The 25973-nt window shown below is 45.2% G+C and overlaps 1 protein-coding gene and 1 long non-coding RNA gene across 2 annotated transcripts in view; one reads left to right on the plus strand and one right to left on the minus strand.

Annotated features, from left to right (window-relative positions):
- The window catches only part of LOC129049670 (uncharacterized), a 29267-nt gene extending 15564 nt beyond the window's left edge, over nt 1-13703 (minus strand). The window contains exon 1 of the long non-coding RNA XR_010137535.1: nt 13425-13703. This is a non-coding gene — a long non-coding RNA (uncharacterized LOC129049670). The remainder of the gene's footprint in view (nt 1-13424) is intronic.
- A 344-nt stretch (nt 13704-14047) lies between these two features.
- LOC129051698 (uncharacterized) lies at nt 14048-25451 on the plus strand. Its single transcript, XM_063717000.1, has 7 exons — nt 14048-14152; nt 20671-20810; nt 21284-21535; nt 22508-22571; nt 22704-22915; nt 23005-23319; nt 25348-25451. Exons 1-6 carry the CDS (start codon nt 14048-14050, stop codon nt 23273-23275), a joined length of 1044 nt encoding a protein of 347 aa, XP_063573070.1. The 3' UTR covers nt 23276-23319; nt 25348-25451.
- The last annotated feature ends 522 nt before the right edge of the window (nt 25452-25973 follow it).

The following is a 25973-nucleotide window of genomic DNA, read 5'->3' on the forward strand; positions in this document are numbered from 1 at the left end:
ATCATTACCACCCCCACCATCATCACCACCAACACCAACAATCACCACACCATCTCAACCACTATCACCATCACCAACATTGCTACACCATCATCTCAACCACTATCATCACCACCACCATCACCATCACCACCAACACCATCACTGCCACATCATCATCTCAACCACTATCATCACCACCATCACCACACCATCATTGTCATCATCATCTCAACCAGTCATCACCACCATCATCACCAACACCACCACGCTAGCATTATCATCATCTCAACCACTATCATCACCACCACCATCACTATCACCATCACCAACACTGCCACACCATCATCATCTCAACCACCATCATCACCACCACCATCACCACACCATCATTGTCATCATCATCTCAACCAGTCATCACCACCACTATCACCAACACCACCATGCCAGCATTATCATCTCAACCACTATCATCACCACCAGCATCATTATCATCACCAACATTGCCACACCATCGTCATCACCCCCATCACCATCATTATCATCACCTGAACCACCACCATCATCCTCCTCACTATCATCACCACCACCACCACCATCACAAACTCCATCATCACTAACTCTGGCTGAGCACTCACTCTGAGACAGGCAGCATGCCAAGAACTCTAACAGCATTGTTTTTCAACAACTCTGCAATAATGGGAATTCTTAACTATTAGCCTTATTTATCAGAATATGGAAATTGAAGTATGAGAAGTGCCTGCCCATACACAGAATAGTCTCCTTATTTATTCACTGGGGATAGTACTGCCTTTGCCCTTGGGGCGTTTACACATGCAAATGAATCCAGGCAGACGGGTGGGCCTGGCCCAGAGAAAACACTTGTTAGGGTGAGCTGTTCCTACTGGTGCCCAATGTATCAGACTAACCCTGCCAGGCCACCAGGGTCTTGGGCCCCAGATGAGTGTTCTCTTCCACAGCCACCACAGTCCTGAGCTCTGAGAACAAAGCAAGAAGCCCAGAAAAAGATATTGGCAAATTGTTTTTGAAAATATAAAATTCACTCTCTTAGAATACAAGCTAAAATAAAGTCCACACAGTCCAAAGAGTCAAGTGTAAAAGAAAGGCTATTGGCTGGGCACAGTGGCTCATGCCTGTAATCCCAGCACTTTGGGAGGCTGAGGCGGGTGGATCATGAGGTCAGGAGGTCGAGACCATCCTGGCTAACACGCTTAAACCCCGTCTCTACTAAAAGTACAAAAAATCAGCCAGGCATGGTGACACATGCCTGTAATCCCAGCTACTCAGGAGGCTGAGGCAGGAGAACTGCTTAAACCCGGGAGGTGGAAGTTGCAGTGAGCTGAGATCGCACCACTGCACTCCAGCCTAGGTGACAGAGTGAGACTCCACCAAAAAATAAAAAATAAAAAATAAAGCCATCAAAAGCACAACATGAGAGAACACTTGTCTGCTCTGCTCTCGGCTGCAAAGTGACTTTCTTTATAAAGACACAAACAAAAATTGGAAAGGAAACTCAGCAAGAACATTGATGGATGAAAATCATGCTCCAAAACACCAAAACAAACTTTAAAATGCACGCTATGAAAAATATTTACATCGAATATGGCAAAGTGTTAATATTCTTCCTTCATGAAGTTTATACTAAATGTGTCTTCCTAATAGAAGTAAAGGCCCAAAGCCAGGAACTGTACCAGGGCACAGCACTAGGACACGTGAAGAAGAGCTCAGCACAGAAGAGGGCAGGACAGGGCTGCAAAATGTCACGTGCACTGACCAGTGTCACGTATACCTCAGGTTCTCATCAGTAACACCAAGTTTCAGTCACATGCAAAGACTTTTGTGGGACCGGATGAGCTGGGAGCTGAGGACAGTCCCTTCAGCACCATCATTATTCATTTCAAGGACACGTGTTACAATACATTGCCCTGGAGGGGAACCAGTTGAGCTCTTGCAGCTCGGAAATTAGACCCAGAACCCACCCCATATGTCAGACCCCACATCCATATTGAGACCCCAAATCCACATCCACAGCCACATCCACACTCCATGTCCATGCCCACATCCATAGTCACACCCATGCCCCACGTCCACACCCTCACCTGGCCCCCAGGCTGTGCTCTCACTGCAGCATCTGGAGCAGACGAAGCCACAGGATGACCTACACCACCCTGACCTGGTTCTGCCACCATCCCAGCAGGGCCTTGCACGCACATGGCCCATCACACACCCCCACCTGCCAGGCCTTTATGGGTTGGTGCTGACCCTGAGGCAGAAGGTCAAAGGTCAGACCACCAAACTCAGAGTAGAACAGACAGACTGACTCAGTGCTCAGTTTGCAGGGCCAGCAGTCCCTGAAAAATGCCTGTTCTCGGGACAAGACATGGGGTGAGGGGCTGGAGAAACCAGGATCCTCACAGGGCCTTTGGACAGAAGCCCCCCTGAAGGACTCGCTCTCCAGGCTGGAAGTTGGAAGTCCAAATGAGTCTCAATGGGCTAAAATCAAGGTGTGGGCAAGGGCAGCTCCCTCTGGAAGCTCTAGGGAGAATCTGTTTCCACCTCCTCCAGTTCCTAGAGGCTGCCTGCACTCCCTGGCTCCTGGCTCCTTCCATGTTCAAAGCCAGTGATGGCCAGCCGAGCTCTCACAGACGTCACCCTGACTCAACCCTCCTCCTGCCCTCCTCCCCTCCTAAGGACCACTGTGAGGACACTGCAGTTGTGGAGACATGCAGGGCAGCCTCCCCATCCACAGCTGGGTGAACAGCCCCAACTCCATCCACAGCTTCCCTTCCTCCTCTCTTGCCATGAAACTTAAAGTTGTAGGATTAGGACATGGGTGCCTTCAGGGGCTGTTATTCTGCCAACCAAGCTAAGAAACACACCTCAGGGTGACCTCTGGCTCAGCATATGGACAGGCTGGCTGGGCCCTATCTGGACCCCAAGCCCAAACCGAAGTCTGCATGAGGCCCCAACTGTGCCTGTGAGTGTAAGGAAGTCCTAGTCTCCTCAAACTCCATCCCTCTGGCATCCCAGGCTCCCTGTGATGTAGCAGGGACAAGGTGCCAACAGCCATGGTGAGCCAGTGACTCAGCACGGGAAGATCAGGTGGGGATCTGGTCCTCACACTTGGCCCCGCCCTCCATGCAGTGCCCACTTGTGTGGCTCCAGGCTCTGGGCCAGTGTCTGTTGCAGAACGCTCTGCCCTGGCACAGCCAATCCACTTATACAAGCAAGGGCCCCTGCAGGCTTTCTCCTTCCAGCACCACCCACCCCTGGGCCACCCGCTGGGAGGATGAACTGGGTGGCACAGGTGACAGGCTTCACCTTGACCATGACAGCCGCCTCAGTCATCATTTGCTGCTTTGTGCAGGAGACCCCAAGAAACTGAGAGAAAAGAGAAGTGGTCACAGTGGGAGGGTCCTGCTGCTGCCCAAAAGAAGCTCAGTGAACCAAAGGCCTCAGCACCGCCCCCCCCCCCCCCACCACCTGGATGCCTGGGCCAGAGGCAGGAACTGCATCCAGGGCCTGCCCACTGGGGGGTGACCACCGGGCTGCCCCTCCTCCCCTGCCAAGGCTAAAGGAAGTGGACCCTCCACAGGGATCCAGGCCAGATCCCCTGCTAGCACTGATCCTACATCTGCATTGCCGCTCCAACCCCCACTGCCTGTGCCACCAACCGTGACAGTGGCCACTTGGCAACTGAAACTAAGTCCCGGGGCTTTCAGCTTGGTTCTGTCACTAGCCGTGGTTATATGCTGAGGAGACAGCACCTAACTCCTGGGGCTGCTGCTGGGATCCAGGGCCCCGACTGTGCATGCTCCAGCACACTGAGCTCCATCGGGGCCATCCTGTCCTCACAGGAGAAACTGTTTGCTGACACTGGGCATGTATTTTATTGCACCAGAATTAAGACTCTTTAAATGCCCCCTAAGAAATTACTTGGAAAATTGGCAAAATGAAAAAATAAGAGAATAATAGCTACAGAAAAATGGAAAACATTTTCCTTGCACTAAAGCTAGGAGCATAAGACACTGAGAATCTGAAGGAGACTAGGTAACACCAAACCAGTTTACAGCATCCCAAGGCCATGTTAGTGGATGAGTTCATTATTTCAGAGACAAAAACAGGCATACACTTCCCATTAACACAAAACCAACCTCACCTCCTCATGCAGAGTGGCCAATTCCCAGATGTCCAAGTGCTTGTGGGCTGTGGGTGGCTTTCCTTGCATCTCAGCTGGCAGATAGCCTATTGTGGGACTTTATGATCATGTGATTTAATACTTAATAAACTCATATATATTTATATAACATCTACCTATCTCTTGTATTTGTTCTGTTCCTCTAGAGAACCCTAACTAATACAAACACCATAGGAAATGTCCAAGAAAAAGAAAACTGAAAGGGTCGGGAGTGGGGAGTGTAGAATTCAGACACTTCTAGAGGCCCCACAATTGTCTGTGAGGATCTCTAAGAAGCCTGTCTGCTCTCTAGGAAGGCAGCCCACTCCCCGCCAAACCTGCGCTCCCTCCCAGGTGCTGCTCTGGCTGCCTAAGATCCTCAGGCAAGAGCAGCCCCAGAGGGGAAGTGGCTCTTCTGAGCTCTTCCCACAGGAATCCCTGCTCTGCAGACAGGACACAGTGGCTCTCTCATGGGTGACATGGAATTCTGAGCCCAAGCATGCCAGTGACAGCCCTGCTCATGGAGCTGTGGCCCTGCTGCGGGGCCACAGGGCACAGTCTCCCATGGGGCCTTGAGTGGGCTAGGGGCTGCCTTCAGGGGGCCTGGAGGGTCCAGCACAGAAGCCCAGCCCTGGCCCCTGGCTCAGACACCCTCCAACCATGCCACCCTCCAGACCAGGCCAAGACTGGAATGAGCTCCTGAACGGTACAACTGAATTGCATTCCTTGTTTCTTGTATTGTTAAGAACATCCATTTAATGTAAACCATAATTTTTAAACCTGATTTTGACATTAAAAAAAAAAATTGGCTGGCTGTGGTGGCTGACACCCATAATCCCAGCACTTGAGAGGCCGAGGCGGGCGGATCACCTGAAGTCAGGAGTTCGAGACCAGGCTGGCCAACATGGCGAAACCCCATCTCTACTAAAAATACAAAATCAGCCAGGTGTGGCACATGCCTGTAATCCCAGCTACTTAGGAGGCCAAAGCAGGTCAATCGCTTGAATCCCACAGTTGCCATTATCCCAATTAGTCTCTCAGTCTGAGTCTCTGCCACTTTCCTTTTATTCTCCCACCACTTTCCTTACTCATACTTTCAGAGACACCATCCTGACCCCCACAGCAGTAAGCCTCTCTTATATGGTTCTTATAACAACTATAATTACATAACCAGATGATACGTTGTTTAATATCCACTGTTGTACTAGAATGTAAATTCCATGGGAGCAGGGAAGGTATCTTTCTGGTAATCGTTTTATCCCCTACGGTCGGGAGTTTTAAAAGGCAATCAGTAAATGCTTGCTAAGGAAAGAAAAATGAACTGGAATGTTACACCCCCTCTTGCTGCCCTCAACAACCACCTTTTTATTGCCTAGGGCAGTATGCTTCTAACTGTTGTCCAAGAACAAGTGGTCTCTGCGAGTCTACCAACCAGTCTACAGGTGATTAGGTGATCTCAGAGGAAGGGACCCTTCAATGATTACCTTCACCTGTGTTTTACAAACTTGAACTGTCAAATAGTATTTCTATAATAATCCTACTTCCTTAATGAGTGAAAATCTCTATACCATAAACCGGCAGCCTCTTTCCTTTATCTTGCTTCCAAGTCTGACAATCAGAAATGTGTATCTTTCCAGGCAACCAACCATGCAATATTTTCCTGAAAAAGCTAAATGTTCAAGAAAAACAAATACATGTATGTTCAAAGAAAACACATACATTTAGAAAGCCCCCAACAATAAAGTTAGCTCTCCACCAACTGACCCTAGCCCATGGACAGGAACTTCCAATTGTCTCACATTTAGGAGGATATTTACATTTTTTTTCAAACTTGAGGTATAATTGACAAAATTTATATAATTTAAGGTGTACATGATTTAATATATGTATACATTCTGAAATGATTACTACAATCAACACATCCATCATCACAGTTACTGTGTGTGTGTGCATGTAAAATATTTAAGATCTAAAAGTTGGCCAGGCGCGATGACTCATGCTGTAATTCCAGCACTTTGAGAGGCTGAGACAGGCAGATCACTTGAGGACAGGAGTTTGAGACCAGCCTGGCCAACATGGTGAAATCTCATCTCTACTAAAAATACAAAATGTAGCCAGGCATGGTGGCACACGCTTGTAATCCCAGCTACTTGGGAGGCTGAGGCACAGGAAATCTCTTGAACCCAGGAGGTGGAGACTGAAGTAAGCTGAGATTGTGCCACTGCATTCTAGCTTGGGCGACAGAATGAGACTCTGTCTCAAAAAAACAAACGAAACTTAGACATTTAAAGTGAAAACAGCTCAGAATCACCAGGTATAAGGAAATCTTATTAACATGACAGAAAAAGAACACAACTAATTTTGAGACGATAAAGGAATGAGAACTTCAAAAAACGGTAAATTATTAATATCTAAAAAATACTTAAAAATTTAAAGAATGCTATTTTTACAATAAAGAGAGCAGGCTGGGTGTGGTGGCTCACACCTGTAATCTCAGCACTTTAGGAGGCCCAGGCAGGTGGATCACCTGAAGTCAGGAGTTTGAGACCAGCCCGGCCAACATAGTGAAATTTTGTCTCTACTAAAAATACAAAAATTAGCCAGGCATTGTGGCGGGTGCCTGTAATCCCAGCTACCCAGGAAGCTGAGGCAGGAGAATCGCTTGAACCCAGGGGGTGGAGATTTCAGAGAGCCGAGATTGTGCCACTGCACTCCAGCCTGGGTGGCAGAGTGAAACCCCATCTTAAAAATATAAAATAAAATGAAATAAAATAAAAATAAAATTGAAAGCATAAGAACAAAAGAGAACATTGAGAATGTTAAATATACAGTACAGTATGTTGGGAATCCCCAGGATCATCCACAGGTTCAGTGTTCTCTAGAAGGACTCACAGGACTCAGCATACAGTCATTTTCATAACTATGATTTATTACAGCAAAATAATACAAAGCAAAATGTAGCCCTGAAGAAAAAAAATGCATACTTGTATCTTTACAGGCACACACGTGTATACATATATGTATAAGCACATTGTTTTTCTTCAGGGCTACACAAACCTGATCATGTCTCCCTTGTATTTTTTCATATTTTGTTGCTAGGGAGCTCAAAGAAAATTCAGAATCCAAATATAAAAATACCATCGTATTTATAGCCTAAACCTGTGATGCCCTGCCTCCCTGATTCTAACCCCTATTTCACATTTACTTTTCCCATATGCTTGAGGTGTAAAATTCTGTGTGTATATGTATGCGTGTGTATATATGTATACATGTATGTGTGTGTGTATATATGTAAAAATGCCTGTATGTATATGAATATGCATGTGTGTGTGGGTGTGTGTGTGTGTAGTGTTAATTTAATTGGCTTCAAATTCTTGTTAAAATTGGGTCCCCCATATATAAATAATGGTTCAACAATCAAGCACAAATAAAAGCTCTCTTGTTCCAGTTAAGTGTTAATTTTACCAACAGTAAGAGTGTAAATCACCAAGATAAGTATTATGGAATATAGACAGATTATCCCTTCTTCTGTGATTCTAACTCCTATTGTCAATTTCTAAAATAACTGTAAGTACTTACATAACAATAATTTATGTTGTTTTAATTGAAAAAATTCCTGGCATGCCTGTCTTTGATAAAAACAAATTATTATTCTTTTCTAATATCACCGAGGAGCTTTATTTAGAAAATGTTATAAGTAAAAAAATAAAACTTATAACTAGGTTTTTCACCTATGCCTTGTTGACTTCTTGCTTCTAAGCACTTCCTTTTGCTGTCAAATGTGTTGTGCTTTATATAATAAATTGCAAGATCATTTTATATTAAGCATCATTTATTTTATACTGCAAATATGTTCCCCTCCCATTTTCCTTGTTAACACATCCAGATTTGGTAGGAAATAAGTAGCAAAACAAGGCAAGGTTCTGCTTTCAGGACTCCTTTCTCTTAAAGAGATATTTATACCTGATCAATCATGGAAATTTTTCTTACAGGAATATATATCTGTGTCCACAATTCAGAGATTCTGGGGTTAGACAGTAGCCATTGATAGCTCTGGCTTTTAATGGGCCTGACGCGGCATTTCTTGTTATTATCAAAAAATTATGTTACAATTTTAACTACAAGTGTTTAAAACATTTATATAGGGTCCAAATTTAGATCCAATAGTATGACAATTTTATCATGCTTAAAAACTTAACTTTCTTTGGTCACAGAAAAAGCACCACAGTTTTGCTATTTTTTTTTTTAAATTTAGAAAAGGGTAGAGAAAAAAATAACAAATCAAAGACTGTCAATTACCCCGTTAATAAATGTTGACATTTTTTCAAACATTTAAAGATATTAAATATTACAAAGAAAATGTAAATAGCTGTTTTTCTCTACCTTCTCTGACAACCACCATCAGACACTTTGTAGATGTCCTGCAGATCCTTTGTATATTTAATATGTGAAGTTATACACATAAAAAATAGCTTTGAAACAAAAGCAGTTACAATCCTTTCCTTATTGTCTGTTGACTAGACTGCCAAAAGCCACAGGATTAGAAGTGCTAATAATCTTACTACATTCACCATACAACTATTTTCATTAAGCCCTATCATGGAGGGCTTCCTTCATGGAAGTGAGCTCCTTCTAAAATTTAACCTCTGACTTCAATTAGACCAAATGAATACATTTTGAAGATATTTTTATTTTACTAAGAATTTTAACACTGTATTTCCCAAAAATTACTGAAGTCACATGAAATAAAAGGCATCAGACCTTCTATTTTTTTGACAAAAAATTTAAGAGCTTTAATTTTCTTTTAAGCCAAGCTATTAAAGCTCTTTTATATGTACGTCACATACACACCACTTCTAGACAGGAGAAGATCTAGCAGTTGTGAATTTTTCCTTCCCATTTTATGAACCATAACACAACTCCACAGACCACCTATGCCATGATTAAACTTTCTGATTTGTCCTGTATTTCCCTCTTTGGTAACTAGTCATTCTACTTTAGGACAAGAATTTGCCATTCAAGATTCTCTCTCATATAACATTTCTTTCCTTCGTAACTTTTCTTACCATAAATACATCTTCATATCCACAACTTTCTTTAGATCTCTCTCCCCTACTAATTTCTGATGCCCACCCAAACCAAAAAGGTCAGATAATGCAAAGCAAAACAGAGGACAGCCTTAGATTTTGAGGGGGACCTGTCTGCTTAAAGTTCTTGGGGTTCCATGAAGAAAACAGAGGTTTCTCCTAAAATGGGGTTTGTGACACCTTCTGTTTTCTTTAAGGGGTCCCAGGCTGTCGCAAATTACCTTAGATCCTCTCATGTGGGCATCAAGAGTGGCAATAAGACAAACTAGGGAAATAATTCAGACAACTAAGCAGAAAAAGAAAAACTTATTAAAGTCCCCACTCTAAAGATGGACAAACTGAGGCACCATGCAGTTTAAAAATTCATGTTCACATCGAGTTAGGCTCCACAGCTCTCTCTCGCCATCCTGTAATTTTGGCAACTCTATACCCAGTCACTGGTGCACCTGTATGGTAGCTCATGGCCCCCTTGGAGCTTAGAACCTGGGTTTCATTCCTGCTCTACTAGATAATTAAACAATTTTCCTCTGAATTTGTTGGATTCTAACCCTGTATATCTCTAATTTTATTAATATTATTCAATCTTAAAGGGGGCTGTGATGTCTTTAATCTTTAGAAATATTAAACCTATAAAACAAAGGACTCTATGAAATTAAATAGTATTCAAATTTCTATATGCTTTAAAACTTGGACACAATGTATTGAGAAACACACCTATGAAACTGCACCCAATCAACTCAGAACAAAAACTTGGGTATTATCTTTTCAATACAAGCTATCTAGTGGTATTTATACATATTCTTCCATATATCAACAGTATCTTACATGCTCATAACGTTAAAAATAACTAAAAAGTATCCAAATTCTAGGCCTTACACATTTCTAAAAAATGGTACAATATAGATTGTCTTAAAGCAGTCAAGAAAATGCATAAACTCCTAGAGGAATCAACAAAAACATAACAGTAATAATAAAAAGAGTTCACACCAAAGGTAGTAATACTAAGAACAAAAGAGAGCTGAACACCCCAGGTTCTTTGAGGCAAAAGTTGTTAAAGCCTTGCTTTGGTTGTGATTCTTTGTCTTAAAACATATACGGCTGGATGTGGTGGCTCACACCTGTAATTCCAGCACTTTGGGAGGCCGAGGCGGGTGGATCACCTGGTCAGGCGTTCTAGACCAGCCTGGCCAACATGATGAAACCCCATCTCTACTGAAAATACAAAAATTAGCCAGTCGTGGCAGCAGGCGCCTGTAATCCCAGCTACTCAGGGGGCCAAGGCAGGAGAACTGCTTGAACCCGGAAGGCGGGGGTCGCAGTGAGCCGAGATCATGCCATCATACTGCAGCCTGGGGTACAAGAGCAAGACTTCGTCTTCAAAAAGAAAAAAATTACACACGATCCTCCCCGCTTCCTTTTTCTTTTGCAAAAAGGTGGTGATGAATCAGGTTTGCTCATACAGATGACAATACTCTTGAAAATGGTGGCAGAGAGCTGGACACGGTGGCTCACACCTGTAATCCCTGCACTTTGGGAGGCTGAGGCGGGTGGATCACTTGAGGTCAGTAGCTCAAGGCCAGCCTGACCAACATGGAGAAACCCCATCTCTACTAAAAACACAAAATTAGCAGGGCACGGTGGGGCACATGCCTGTAATCCCAGCTACTCAGGAGGCTGAGGCAGGAGAATCTCTTGAACCCAGGAGGTGGAGGTTGCAGTGAGCCGAGATCACCCCACTGCACTCCAGCCTGGGCAAGAAAATGGTGGCAGAGGAATAAAATGAAGGGAATACAGTTCACTTAATAATCTCATAAATTAGAACGTATCACCACCGTGACTTTTGCATAGCTCCAGACAAATATGTTAAACAGATTAAATAGCTGTTTGCTGCCAATATTCTATGTGATGCTTCATTTTTTGATTCCTTGAATAACTACTTAAAGCACATTAACCCATTTATGCCATAGGCTGCAATTTTTTGAATTTTTGCATGAGTGAAAAATCAGACCTTGTCGACGACCGTGAGTAGTAGGATGTAAGTAACTCTCTCATGCTTAGCATTCCAATAATGGAACCCTAGGCATAAGTCGGTTAACACGAGCATGAAAGCATAGCTATTCAAGTAACTATACCACCGTTTTTTTCCTCATCTCTAAAACATAGTAAGCAACATGTTGTTTTAAAAACACAATAGTGACAAGTAGTTTCTTTTTAACTCAGTTTTGGTTTGTTGTCTTGGCATAAAGAAAACAAAAAGCGGAGAAGAAAGAATAAAAACATGAAATAGAAGCAGCAACAAAAAAAAAAAAATGAAGACGAACAAGATGAAGAAAAGAACATACAGACTGGAAGAAAGAAAAAAGAACAGGCGTGGGAAGTAGAAGTCCTATTATGATACCTTTTATCCCCTTCCCAATTCATGAAGTTTGAAAAAGTCCAAAACTACCATGACGGAAAAGCAGCAAAAAAGATACACAAATACCCCCTAAATTTTTTTAAGAATGAGATAATGCTGCCACTCAAGCCTGGCTCAGTCAACAGCAGGAGGAGAGCACCCTGCAGAGTTGGCTGGAGAAGGCGGAGGACTCCTCCTTTCCCTAGGTGTGCCTCCACCACTGCCACTGAGGCCCGCAGTACAGCACCCGCAGGTTCCTCCCCACCCCAGTTCAGCTGGGCCCTGCAGCACTCCTACTCTCCCTTCCTGGCCCCCTGACTTGCTGCTGCTACCACCACTAGCACCGATGCCAATACAACCACTGTCACCTTCAATACAGCAACCCACCCTACAAGGTTCCTGCCACCTTGCCCCCACGGGCACCCTCCTAGCACTCTGGTAGAGCTGCAGTCTCCATCACTGTCAACAATTGCATGAGATGAGCTGCAGAGCCACTACACAGGCAGGCTCCAGTGTACCACAGGTGACTCCTCCTCCTCTTCCTCCAGCCTGGCTTGGAGCAGCTAGGCGGGCAAAACCAGAATAGCCTAGAATGGGATGCAGGGAGTGGTAGTGCTAGAGTCTCACCTTGTCATGCTGGCCACTGGGTGGCAGGGACCAGTTTCAGTGAAGGCACTCACACCCACCCTCCAAAGTCCAGCCTCTCCTTCTGGCAAAAGCTGGCCAGGAACTGGGACCTGGGGTGGGTGTGAGTGCCTTCGCTGAAACTGCCCCCAGCCAAGTGCAGCTGGCCAGAAATTACTGGGCCCACCGGGGCTGAGGGAGCAGGAGTAGAAGAAACTCAGACCCAGCCAGCCATCCCCACCCAAGTGCTGGTTCCCATTCCTGACACCTCCACCCACAGTGCCCCTGTCCCCACTGTCCCCCGTGATGCCCACTACTCCCTGCCAGGTAGTCCCATGTGGTCTCTGCAACACAGAGCATGGGGGTGTGGGCCGGGGAACCACTGTGGGTGTGGGGGCTCTGCCATGCTCAAGAGTGCATGAACAGGAAGACACCATCCACTAGAGTCTGGAGTTGCAAAGAGGAGAACGGTCACCAGAAGGAGGCCACTGCTGTCACTGTCACCTCTGCAGCCCACCAACGCCATTGACAGTGTACCCTCGACAGCACCCCTAACCTGCCCCCTGCCGCTGGAGGTGTATCCCCCGGATAGCACACCCAACACACCCCGTGCCAGTTTGCAGGCACTGTAACCCCCTAACCACCCCTCCATAGGCAGTGTAGCACCGGATAGTGCCCACAACCTGACCCAGCCACGGGTGTTGCTGCACTAGATAGTACCCCAAACCTGTCCCTCACACATGCCCTGCCATGGTCAGCGCAGCTCCTGATAGCACGTCCCAAGGGCAGTGCAGCACCCAACAATGCCCCTAAACCACCCCCTACTACCAGCATTGGAGCTCCGGATAACCACCCGCCCCCTGCCGCAAGCAGTGCAGCAGAAAATAGCACCCCTAAGCCGTCCCCCGCCACCAGCAGTACATGTTAGTGCACACAACTTGCCTCCCCCAAACACCCCCCACCACTGTGGGCAAGGTAGCCCCCGATAGGCAGCCAACCCGCCCCACCACCAGCAATGCAACCCTGGAGAGTGCCCCCAACCAGCCCCCTATCACAGGCAGGGCAGCCTTGGGCAGTGAGCCCCAATAGGACACCCAACCCCTGCCCCCAGAGGCAGGCAGTGCAGCCCCGGATAACTCACCACTCTGGCCGAGCTACAGTGTCCGACGTCACCTCCAACCGCAGTGTGGCGAGCTGCGGTGGCGCAAGCTCCAGCCTCCAGCATGTGGCGGTGCCTCTCCCTTCCACTCGTCCTCCTACCCCACAGGAGACACTCCCGAAGCCGGCTGCCCTCCTACAGCTCCACCCCCTCCACCAACCGCAGCCCAGTGCCCCGGGAGGAATCCGCTAGCAGCCCCTTGCCCTAGTTCTCTAAGCCAGCTGCCGAGGGCCACCACTGAAAAACCTGACACGACCTGGCGCCGCCTCAGCATGCTTTATATACCGAGGTTAAGGCACAGGCAGTTCCTGGACTACATGTTCTGATTGGATGAGAGAAAAACAACTAGGCCTACTCTGATTGGACTTTATTTTCATGCTGTGATTGGTTGTCTTAAGGCTTGCTCTCATCCAATCAGAACATGATAATAAAGTCCAATCCGAGTAACCCTGGAGGTTTCTTCTCATCCAATCAGAACATGCAGTCCAGGAATCCTCCTGTATATAACCTCAGTATATGACTGCTGCTGAAGGGAACTCAGGCCTTTCCAAGTACTGCTCTTTTCCTGTGTAGAGCTGCTTAGTGCCAGGCCTAGAAGACCAAGAATGGGTTATCAGCGGCTGTACGCTGGATGCTGGGGCCGAGACAACATGGCTCGCCTCCCTGCGGTTGGCAGTGGCGGCGACCGAGACGGCAGCGCGGCTGGAGAGGTAGGAGAAGGAAAATAGTTTTGGGATAGATGGAGGGGGTTAAAGAGGGTGGTTAGTGCCAAAGGGAAAAGAGGATAGCAAGCAGGAGAAGGTGTTGCAAAAAGACGATAGGAAAAAGATGGTGGGAAAAAAAGTTTTTGAGTAGATGGAGGGGGAAAAACAGGGTGGGGAGTGGGAGGGAGGGAAGGTTTTCCAGAAAGACTGTGGTTGAAAAGTTTATGGGTAGATGGAGGGGGAAAAGAGAGTGGCAAGTGGGAGGAGGAAAGCGAGCGTGATAAAGGGGGGGAGCGGGGGGGAGCAGTAGGGAAAGAAGGTTTTGTGAAAAAAAAATGGGGAGAAAGGTTTTGGTTAGACAGAGGGGGAAAGGAGGATAACAAATAGGGAAAGGAAAAAGGGTAGGTAGCGGGAGGAAGACAAGGTTTTGCGAAAAGATAGTGGGCAGAAAAGACGGTGGAGAAAGAAAAGACGGTGGGTAAAAAGTGTTTGGTAGATGGAGCGGAGAAAGAGGGTTGGGAAAATAGTTTGGGGTAGATGGAGGGCAAAAAAGAGAGTGGCAAGCAGGATAGGTCAAAGAAGAGAACGAGTGGGAAGGGGGGATGACTTTGTGAAAAGACAGTGGGGAAAATTTGGGGGGATAGATGGAGGGGGAAAAGAGGGAGGTGAGCAGGAGCGGGGAGAAGGCTTTACGAAAAGACGGTGGGAAAAATTTTGGGGGGTAGTTGGAGGGGGAAAAGAGGGAGGTGAGCAGGAGTGGGTAGAAGGCTTTGCGTAAAGATGGTGGGGAAATGTTTTTGGGTAGATGGAGAAGGGAAAGGGTGGCAAGGAGGAGCGGAGGGAAAGACGACGAGGAAAACAGTTTTGGGTAGATGAAGGGGTAAAAGAGGGTGGTTTGCAGCAGGAGTGGGGAGAAGGCTTTGGGAAAAGACAGGGGGAAATGTTTTTGCTTAGATGAAGGAGCAAAAGAGGATGATGAGAGTGGGACGGGGAAAAAGAAGGTGGCCAGAGAGAAGGGGAAAAGACAGTGGGAAAAGTCAGTGCGGAAAGTGTTTGGGTAGACGGATGGGGGAAGGGTGGTGAGCAGGAGAGTAGAGAAGGGTTTGCGAAATGACGGTGGTGAAAAAATAGTGGGGGAAAAGTTTTGGGCTAGTTGGAGGAAGAAAAAGGGTGGCGAGGGGGAGGGGGCCAAAGGCCGTTGGGAAAAGAAGGTGGGGAAATAAAGGTGGGGGACAAAGGTTTTGGGTAGATTTTTTAAAAATCAGATTATTTGTATTTTTGCTTTTGAGTAGTTTGAGTTCTTTATATATTTTGTGTCTTAACCTCTTGGTTGATGCATAGTTTGCAAATGCTTTCTTCCATTCTCTGGGTTGTTTCATTCTACTGATTGCTTCCTCTGCTTTGCAGAAGCTTTTAAGTTTAATGTAATTACACCTTTGCTTTTGTTGCTTGTGCTTTTGATATCTATTTGAAAATTCTTTGACCTAACCAATTTCATGAAGCCTTTATCCTGTGTTTTCTTCTCTAGTACTTTCATAGTTTCAGGTCCTACATTTAAATTTTTATTTTGAGTAGATTTTTGTATTTGGTAAGATGACAGCCTAGATGGATTCTTGTACATGTGGCTGTTAGGTTTTCCTAGCACAGTTTATTGAAGAGATGGTCCTTCCTGAATGTGTGTTCTTGGTGCCTTTGTTAAAAATGAGTTGACTGTAAATGCGTGAATTTATTTCTGATTTCTCTATTCTGTTTCATTTGTCTGTCTGTCATTCCTTCACTTCTCTGTCTCTCCCCTGCCCGTTTTTTTGTTAATCCCATGCTGTTTTGATAGTACCTGGCTTACTATAGATTTGTAGTATATTTTTAAATAAGGTAGTGTGATTACTCCAGCATTTCTTTTTATTCCAGATTTGTCTATCTGAGGTATTTTGCATTTCCATGTGAATTTTAGGATTGTTTTCTAGTTCTTTGAAGAATGTCTTTTGTAATTTAACGCGGATTGCATTGATTCTGTAGATCACATTGGATGATATAGATATTTTAACAATATTCTTCTGGTGTATGGACATGGAATATCTTTGTATTTACTTGTGTCTGCTTTAGTATCTTTCATCTATGCTTTATAGTTTTCATTGTGGGATCTTCTGTTAACTTTTTGGTGAAGTTTATCCCTAGATATCATTTTTTTGTAATGAAATAGATTTCTTGATCTTTTTCTTAGGTATTTCACTATTGGTGCATGGGTGTGCACCAGTTTTTATATATTGACATTGTGTCTTGCAACTTGACTAAATTTATAACTTCTAGTAGGTTTTTTTGTGGAATCTTTAGGGTTCTCTACTTGTATATGTGTATATATATGTGTATATAAGTATGTATGTATATATGCATGTATATGTATATATATGTATATATAAGTATGTATGTATGTATATATGCATGTATATGTATATATGTGTATATATGTATGTGTGTATATATATGTGTATATATATATGTGTATGTATATATATGATCATGTCCCCTGCAAACAAAGACAGTTTGACTTCCCTTTTTCTAATTTGGATGCCTTTTATTGAATTCTCCTAATTGCCCTACCTAGGACTTCCAGTACTGTGATGAATAAAAGTGGTATAAAAGTAGCCACACTTGTTCCAGGTCTTAGAGGAAGAGCTTTTAACTTTTCCCCATTGATTATGATGTTACCTGTGGGTTTGTCCTGTATGGCCTTTATTGCACTGAGATACATTCTTTCTGTGTTCATGTTGTTCAGTTTTTCTCATGAAGGAATGCTGATTTTTTTTTCAGTATCTACTGAAATGATTATATGGTTTTTGTTCTTGATTTGCTGAATGTGATGTCGCATGTTTATTTATTCGTGTTTATTGAATCATTCTCATATTCCTGGGATGAATCCCACTTGATCATGGCAGATCATTTTTTTATTGTGTTGTCAAATGCAATTTTCAAGTATTTTATTGAGGATTTTTTTGCATCTGTATTCATCAAGGATATTTGCCTGTGGTTTTCTTCTTGTGTTGTGTCCTGGTCTGGTTTTTGAACCGGGGTCATGCTGCCCTCATAGAACAAGCTTCGAAGCCTTCCTTCCTCTTCAATTTTTGGGGAATATTTTGAGTAAAATTGGCTTTAGCTCTTTTAAAAATTTTTTGTATAATTCAGTAGTAAGACCATGATTCTTGTGTTTTTCTCTGATGGAAGACTTTTTATTACTGCTTTAATTACATTACACATTATTGGTCTGTTCAGATTTTTTATTTCTTCATCATTCTATCTTGGGAATTTGTTATATGTCCAGAAATTTGTTCATTTCTCCTAGTTTTTTGATTTGTTTTTATATAGGTGTTTTCAGTAATCTCTTACAATCCTTCATATATCTATGTTATCAGTTGCAATGTCTCCTTTTTCATCTATGGTTTTCTTTTCTTTTTCTTTTCAGTTAAAGCTTGTCAATTTTGATTAAAAAAAAAAAAAACCCAGCTCTGTATGCCATTGGCTTTTTGTATTTTTTTGTTTCTATTTTTAAAATTTGTTCTCTAATCTTTATGATATTTTTTCTACTAATTTTAGCATTTTATTTTTCTTGTTTTTCTCATTACTTGAGGTGTACTGTCAGGTTGACTATTTGAGATCTTTCTACTTTTCTGATGTAGGCATTTATAGCTATGCACTTTTCCTCTTACATCTGCCTTTGCTGCATCCCATAGGATTTGTTATGTTGTGTTTCTGTTCTTATTTGTTTCAATAAATTTTAATTTCCTCTTTTTTTCATTTATTTATTGGTTGTTCATGAGCATGTATTTTAATTTCCATGTATTTGTATAGTTTTTAAAGTTCCTCCTGTTACTGACTTCTAGTACTATTCCACTGTGGTCAGAAAAGATATTTGATATGATTTCAGTTTTTAAAAATGTGTTGTGGCTTGTTTTTTGGCCTAACACATAGTCTGTCCCGGAGAATAATCCATATGATACTCAGTGGAATGTGCATTGTGCAGTTGCAGAGTGGAAAGCTGTGTAAATGTTAGGTCCATTCGGTACAGATTACAGTTTAACTGATGATGTCTTTTTGCCTGGATGATCTATCCATTGACGATAGTGGAGTGTTGATTACAGTGGAGCATTGAGGTACTCTATTACTGTATTGCAGTCCATCTGTCCTTTAAGTTCTGTTAATATTTGCTTCTGTGTTCAGTTGCTTGAGTGCTGGTTGCATATGCACTTATTTATGCTGCTGTTTACTTCTTTCTCATTATGTAATTATCTTCATTTTTTTCCTTTTTTGACTGAAAGCCTATTTTATCTAAGTAGAGCTACTCCTGCTTTTTTTTGTTTCCATTGGCGTGGGATATCTTTCATCATCCCTTCACTTTCAGTCTATGTATGTCTTTATAGGTGAACTGAGTTTCTTGTAGGTAGTGTATAATTGGGTCTTATTTTTTAATCCATTCAGCCACTCAGTCTTAATTGGAGAATTTAATTCATTTATATTCAAGGTTATTACTAACAGGTAAAAACATACTACTGCCATTTTTTACTTGTTTTTGGGTTGTTTTGCTACTCTCTCTTTTTGCTTTTGTTCTTTCTTCCTTCCTCTTTGTCTTCTCTCTGATCTCTTTCTTTTTTTCTTCCTTTCTTTTCTTTCCTCCTTCCCTTCCTTCCTGTATTTATTTGTAGTGAGGTAATTTTTTCTGGTAGTTTGTTTTAATTCCTTGCTTTTAATTTTTAGGGTGTCTATTATTGATTTTTGTTTTCTGGTTACCATGAGGCTAAACAACATAATTATAACCAGTTATTTTAAACTGAAGAAAACTTAACTTTGATTGGTCTCAGCTACTCAGGAGGCTCAGATGGGGGGATTTCTTGACCCTGGGAGGCCGAGGTTGCAGTGAGTTGAGATTGCACCACTGCACTCTCCAGCCTGGGTGAGTGACAGGGTGAGACCTCATCACACTAAATAAATAAATAAGTAAATAATGCAATCGCTTATATTGAATTCTGATTATAAATTTTGAGGTGGTGATTGATAAGGTATAAAGAAGAAAGTGAAAATCATTCATAATCTCATTACCCAAAGATAGCTACTCCTAATGTTTTGGTACATATGCTTCCTAATTCATAACCCCCCTCTCACACACACACAAATGCACACATACAATAGATATATGTTACACACAGATATAATTTTATTGTAGCATTTTAAGAAAAATGGCTTTGTAATTTTTTATTTAAAAATATTGTGAATATCTTTTGTGAATTATATTCATACAAAATATTATACGTCGTAGGCCGGGCTCATGCCTGTAATCCCAGCACTTTGGTAGCTGGAGGTGGGCGGATCATGAGGTCAGGAGATTGAGACCATCCTGGCTAACACGGTGAAATGCCATCTCCACTAAAAAAAAAATACAAAAAATTAACCAGGTATGGTGGCACACACCTGTGTAGTCCCAGCTACTCAAGAGGCTGAGGCAGGAGAATCGGTTGAACCCAAGAGGTGGAGGTTGCAGTGAGCCGAGATCGTGCCACTGCACTCCAGCCTGGGTGACAGAGCAAGACTTTGTCTCAAAAAAAAAAAAAAAAAAAAAAAAATTTCATCCATCTTAGTTTTAAGATTGTGGTTTCTGCTCTTTGGGGTGGCAGGTACACTTCTTGCTAAAATAAATTGTCTCAGTGTCTTTGATTTTCCTTCTCTTCCCCTGGCTATTGCTTTTGGAAGGGGGGCCTGGATCTCCCTCCTGTTTGCTTGGGGACCAACACATAGTATCATGGGGTTATGAAAACTTGTTGCCTGCCCCAAATAGCAACACTGGCTCCAGTTCTGAAAATCAAGGTAATGTAAGAGTTTTTGCCCTCTGATTAATACTAAGATGTAAATAAATTGGTTTTAGATGTAAATAAATTTGATTATTTTGTCTCAGCCTCCCAACGAGCTGGGATTACAGCCGCCCACCATCATGTATGGCTACATTTTGTATTTTTAGTAGAGACAGGGTTTCACCATGTTGTCCAGGCTGGTCTCAAACTCTTGGCCTCAAGAGATCCACCCACCTCAGCCTCCCAAAGTGCCGGGATTACAGGCATGAACCATCGTGCCCAGCCTAGAACCATCCCTTTTTTTTATATATATGACACAGTCTTGTTCTGTCACCCTGGCTGGAGTGCAGTGGCGTGATCTCGGCTCACTGCAACCTGCACCTCCTGGGCTCAAGCGATTCTCCTGCCTTAGCCTCCCGGTAGCTGGGACTACAGGCATGTGCCACTATGCCCAGCTATTTTTTTTTTTTTTTTGTAGTTTAGTAGAGACAGGCCAGGCTAGTCTTCCTGACCTCAGCTGATCCACCTGCCTCGGCCTCCCAAAGTGCTGGGATTACAAGCATGAGCCACTCGGCCTGGCCGAACTTCCCTTTTCTTTCCATTTCTTGGTATTTGGAAAGTGAGCAGCCATAGAACAGCTGATGTTTTCAGCTGGTGCAGACCCAGCTGGTATGCTCGTAAGGCTTCTAGCTGAAGGAAGTGTCCGCCCTGCAGTCTCGCTGCCATCCCATCACCTTCCAGAAGCAGGACACCAGCTGTGTGTGCTCTTGGCCCATGCTCAGCCTGTGCTCTGGTGCTGATGTTGCCGGTTTCCCCACTCCTTGTTTCGGGTGAGGTCCCTGCCTGGCTGGCATGGGAAGGAGGATGGGGAGTGGTCACCACTGTGGTTTGTTGCAGAGTGAGTTTTGTGGCTGCCCTGCCTGGGCCTGGCTCTTATGTTTCTCCTGCTTGGCTGCAGTTCCAGCCCTGCCCTGTCCCCCATAGCTTCCTGCCCAGCCCTGCACTGCAGCCTTCCCAGCACCCAGAAACAGCACAGAGCCCACAGAACTCCAGTGTCCCCTCCCCTAGACCTTTACACACATCTGGCAAGTTGGGCCTGGGACCCACAGCCCCATTGTGTGAGCTGTACATGGCCTGGTAGGTTGAGGTGCTAAGGTCACCCCTCGCCTGTATGAGGCCTCGGCTCGTACCGGGCATGTGAGCTCTGAGGCCCTCAGTGCCCAAGCTACCTGCCTGAGGGTCTAGGGCTGTGGCCTCACCCACCCATAGTCATGCAGTGACCCCAGCTCGGTCTTGAGTCCAGCCGGCTCCAGCTGGGCGAGGAGCAGCAGTACCTGGACACGCTGAAGCAGCTGTCCAAGCACATCAAGCCCCTGCGCCATGTGGTCAACGAGATTGACAAGAACGAAGGTGGGCTGCAGCTGGGGGTGGGGGCCAGCACCCTGGGGATGCCACCAGGCTTGCGTCTTAGTGTCCCTTCTGCTGTCACAGACAGAAAAAAGGACCTGAGCAAAGTGAAGAGCCTTCTGGACATTGTGACAGACCTCTCCAAGTGGTGAGCTTTGCCCATAGCCCACGGAGGGTTCGCAAGGGCATGGGTCACCCAGCCATAGATGGGCATTTGGTGATAATGTGGGGTTAGCAAAGGCACCAGGCAGCTCTTTGAGCCCTGGCTAGAGGCCTCCAAGGCTCCACTCTGGTGTGTGCTGGAGCTTTGAGCCCAGGCTTCATCTTGGCTTGTTCCCAACCTTTGCCCTACTCCTGACCACTGCCGTGGCCCTCATGCTGGCCCATCACAGCCAGGTCTCATCCAGCCAGTAGCTTGGGGCCCAGCTTGCAGTGGCCTGACCCTCAGCTGGCTGTGATGGGCCTGAGCAAGACCTGGAGTTCTGCCCCTGGCTTCCCGGTGACCGTGGGCAGGCGACTGCATCTCAATTTACCCCATTTGTAGCCCATTTGTGCTGTCATGAAAATGAAACAAGACGGTGCTCGTGAGAAGCAGGTGGAAGGCAGGGCCACCAGCCACGGGCTGCTGTGAGCTCAGGCAGCATCTCAGAACTGCATGGGCATTGGCCTGTACCTCCCTGTCACCTAAACTCAGGCTGTCCCCCACCCCCATCTAGAAGGGTCTCTCTGTCCTGCTTGTCTGGATAGAATGCCAGTCACTATTGGGTGGTCCTCCAGGCCTTCTTGAGTTGATCCTTTGTTAGGATTATAGAACTGAGCGGGACAGGGACTGGCCTAGGTGCAACTGAGGCCTTCCCAGCCTGGTCAGGGGCCTGGCCACTGTCCCTTCCCTTCACCTGTTGCCTCACTCTGCCAGCGGGGATGGGCAGCTCCTGGGGGTGAGGGCCGCCTGCCTAGATTCTGGGTCTGGGAACAGCTGGTCAGCTGGTGGGAGCTCCTGCAGAGCTTTCTGAGGGCCGAGGCCCAGTGGCAGTGGTTGAGATCCCAGATCTGAGCTTAGACCTGTCGTGTCTCCCAGCCCTCCAGCACGGAGCTCAGCCCAAGTCCCCTCTCTCTGCAGGTCCCCTGAAGACCTTGCCAAAGTAAGACATCACCTGGAGAAACTCAAGAATGACATGGTGGTGGTGAGTGGGATGCTGGGGACCCCTGGGGGAACCGGGGCTCCCCCAAGAGCTCCTGGGAGCACCGCTGGAGGGGCCTTCAAGGTGAGGGTGACTGGCTGGGGGCTGGGCCTGACCTGAGACCCTGCCCACCAGGCTTCTTCCAGGCCAGGTCTACTATGCTGGGTGGAAACGTGGGAGAAGTCACCGTCTGTCTGCGACCCCCATGGGGGCCTCTGCCACCCAGCCCAGAGAGGGCAGGGACTCTGGGGAGGACAAGGCTGTGGAGGTGGGGGATTATACCCAGGATCGGCCAACATCGTGTGCACAAGGGTGGAGGCTGAGAGAGAGGCCTCGGGAATCTGGCTGTAAGTGAGGACGGGCATGGGGTGGGAAGGCCCCCTAAATAGGGAACCTTTGGGTTCCGGGCTGCTGACCATGCCCCTCCTGCCTCTAGCCCACTGTCGCTGGTGCCACTGATAAAACAGCAGTACCTATGCCAGCCGCTCCTGGATGTCGTCCTGGCCAACATCCGCTCACCTATCTTCAGCCATTCCCTGTACTGCACATTCATTCCAGCCATGACTGCCATCCACGGCCGACCCATCATGTACATCCAGCTGGACTGGGCTTCGTGGAGGGTGGCTGGCCAGCCCTGGGCCATGTGTACCCAGTGTGGTCACCATGCTGCCTTCCCAAGGCCCTGGGGTGTGCACCCAGAAGCATAGGCTTGAGGACGACCAGCAGCAGAGCATCCCCAGCATTCTCCAGGGTGAGGTGGCCAGGCTGGACCCCAAGTGCATGACAAACCTGGACCCTTCTCACTGCAGCAACAGTGGTACCATCCACCTGATCTGCAAGCTGGGCAAGCTGGGCAAGCCTGCAAGAGCCCCAGGCCTCTGCAGTCCGAGCCAGAGAGCACAGTGCCCAGATCCCACCCTGTGTTCATGCCCTGGCAGGCTGTCGGCTCTCTCTTCACATACACCAGGCCCAGAACAGATTGGCCATGCCTCTGCCCACAGCCCCGGAGCTCACGCACCCTCACCTCTCCAACACAGATGTGGCTCTGCTTGCCTGGGGCCCTAGGGACGTGGTGGGCAGGGACCTCTGGGCACCCATCGATGCAGGGCACTCTGGGCTTCAGGTTTGGAAATCCGAGAGTCAGAGAGACCTCCAGGCTTTGCCACAAGCCTCACAAGAACCTCCTGGGGTGTGAATAGTCCTGATCAAGAGCTTGTCCAGGTGACAGGGTACAGCCTTGTGTGTTGCAAACAACAAGGTCAGCCTTGTGTGTGCTCAACACACCTTTGCTCCTTTCTATAGGAGAACACAGAGGACATAGGAAACCATATATTCTTGAAGTGCAAATATATGCTTCCAAGTTAAGAGAAATATTTTAATCTCTTCAAATAGATTGGCATTTGGCCAAGCACGGTGGCTCACGCCTGTAATCCCAGCACTTTGGGAGGCCAAGGCGGCCGGATCACCTGAGGTCAGGAGTTCGATACCAGCCTGGCCAACATAGCGAAACCCCGTCTCTACTGATAATGCAAAAATTAGCCGGACGTGGTGGTGCACACCTGTAATCGCAGTTACTCAGGAGGCTGAGGCAGGAGAATCGCTTGAACCCGGGAGACAGAGGTTGCAGTGAGCAGAGATCACGCCATTGCACTCCAGCTTGGGCAACAAGAGTGAAACTCCGTTTCAAAAAAAAAAAAGTAGGCATTCACATCGATACACAACGTTAATTTTCTTTCCTTAGTACACTACGTTCTTCCACAGTGAAAAGGACCTAAGTATGGGTATCTGGCAATGTGAAATCTAGCCTTCGCTTTGTCACCAGCTGTCCTCTGGGGAGGACAGGGCTGTGGGGGTGGCAGGACTTTGGTATGGGATAAAGGACATACATGTTATCCAACATGTATGTCCATACATGTTATCGAACTACAGTTATCCAACATGTATGTCCTTTGCCTTTGATCACAATCATGTATAAGCTCAAAACCAGTAAGCTCCCAACCAGAAATACATTCTTTAACCAGTGTACTATTGTTGGGAAAAAAAATTACTCCTTATATTATTGATGTAATTTTTAATGGGAATTAATGGGTTTTGTTTTCATTAGGATTTTCCGTGGACATTATTCACATTAATGAATAAGTATAGAAGTGGATTAAAAGAATCCCTAACAAAAGAAGTTTTAATTTAACAAAATTTTTATGATAATTTTTATTGAGATAAAAATGCCATACCCACATACCGTTAAATTCACCGTTTTAAAGTTTACAATTCAGTTTTCAGTATATTTATAAGGTTCTGCAACCATTACCACTATTTAATTCTAGAACTTTTTTTTTCTTTTCTTATTTTATTTATTTTATTTTTTTGAGACAGAGTCTTGCTCTGTCGCCCAGGCTTGAGTCCAGTGGCACAATCTCGGCTCACTGCAACATTTGCCTCCCAGGTTCAAGCGATTCTCCCACCTCAGCCTCTTGATTAGCTGGGACTACAGGCACATGCCACCACGCCTGGCTAATTTTTATACTTTTAGTAGATACAGGGTTTCACCATATTGGTCAGGCTGGTCTCAAACACCTGACCTCGGGTGATCCATCCGCCATGGCTGTCCAAAGTGCTGAGCTTACAGCCGTGAACCACCACGTCCGGCCTAGTTCTAGAACATTGTTATCACCCCTAAAAGAAACCTAGTCCCGTTTAGCAGTCACTGTCTATTCCTTCCTCCCTCTAATCTCTCTCGATTTGTTTTTTTTTAATTGAAGCTTCCTTTTTTTCCTTGCAGAATCCAAGAAAACATGGGCCTGAAACCCAAGGCAGTACAGCGGAATTAATTACAGGGCTGGTCCCTCAGTCATACATGACAGAGATTGCTCAGGAAGAGGTAAGGGGAAAATGAATTCCAGGTTCTTGAAGGAAAACTTGTTACTATGTACATTCATGATGTTCCTTTGGTGTGTGGTTTCTATGAGTAATAGGTAGATGTCATTTCTGGAATGGTATGTTTATGTCTATACATTGTTTTATTAAACTCCATGGAGAAAGAAGAGGCTTACTTGCTTTATATCACATAGCAACAACATTGTACAAATTCTTCTGCTTAATGAAATAAAGATTTTCTAATTGCAGTTGATTTTAAAATTTTTTAAAATATTTTTATTAAATATTTAAAAATGTTGATTTTTAAATTGAGACATAATTAACATACCCTCAAGTTGACCATCTTAAGTAGTTCTTATTCACACAGTTGCGCAAGTATCACTACTCTCTAATCTGTAACATTTTTATCACCCTAGAAAGAAACTTGACTCGTCCCCATTCCCTCATCCCTACCAATTACTGATCTATTTCCTGTCTCTATGGATTTGCTTGTTTTCGATATTTCATATAAATAGAATCATAGAATATGTG

The sequence above is a fragment of the Pongo abelii genome, chromosome 17 (genome assembly GCF_028885655.2).
Source record: "Pongo abelii isolate AG06213 chromosome 17, NHGRI_mPonAbe1-v2.0_pri, whole genome shotgun sequence".
Classification (NCBI taxonomy): domain Eukaryota; kingdom Metazoa; phylum Chordata; class Mammalia; order Primates; family Hominidae; genus Pongo; species Pongo abelii.

Excerpts from the sequence above, each read along its gene's own strand:
- LOC129051698 (XM_063717000.1), top strand. The coding sequence starts at position 14,048 with ATGGGTTATCAGCGGCTGTACGCTGGATGCTGGGGCCGAGACAACATG. Across the intron at positions 20,811-21,283 it reads TTCCCCACTCCTTGTTTCGG|CCGGCTCCAGCTGGGCGAGG; the intron begins GTGAGGTCCCTG and ends TCTTGAGTCCAG. Across the intron at positions 22,572-22,703 it reads TCAAGAATGACATGGTGGTG|GCTTCTTCCAGGCCAGGTCT; the intron begins GTGAGTGGGATG and ends CCTGCCCACCAG.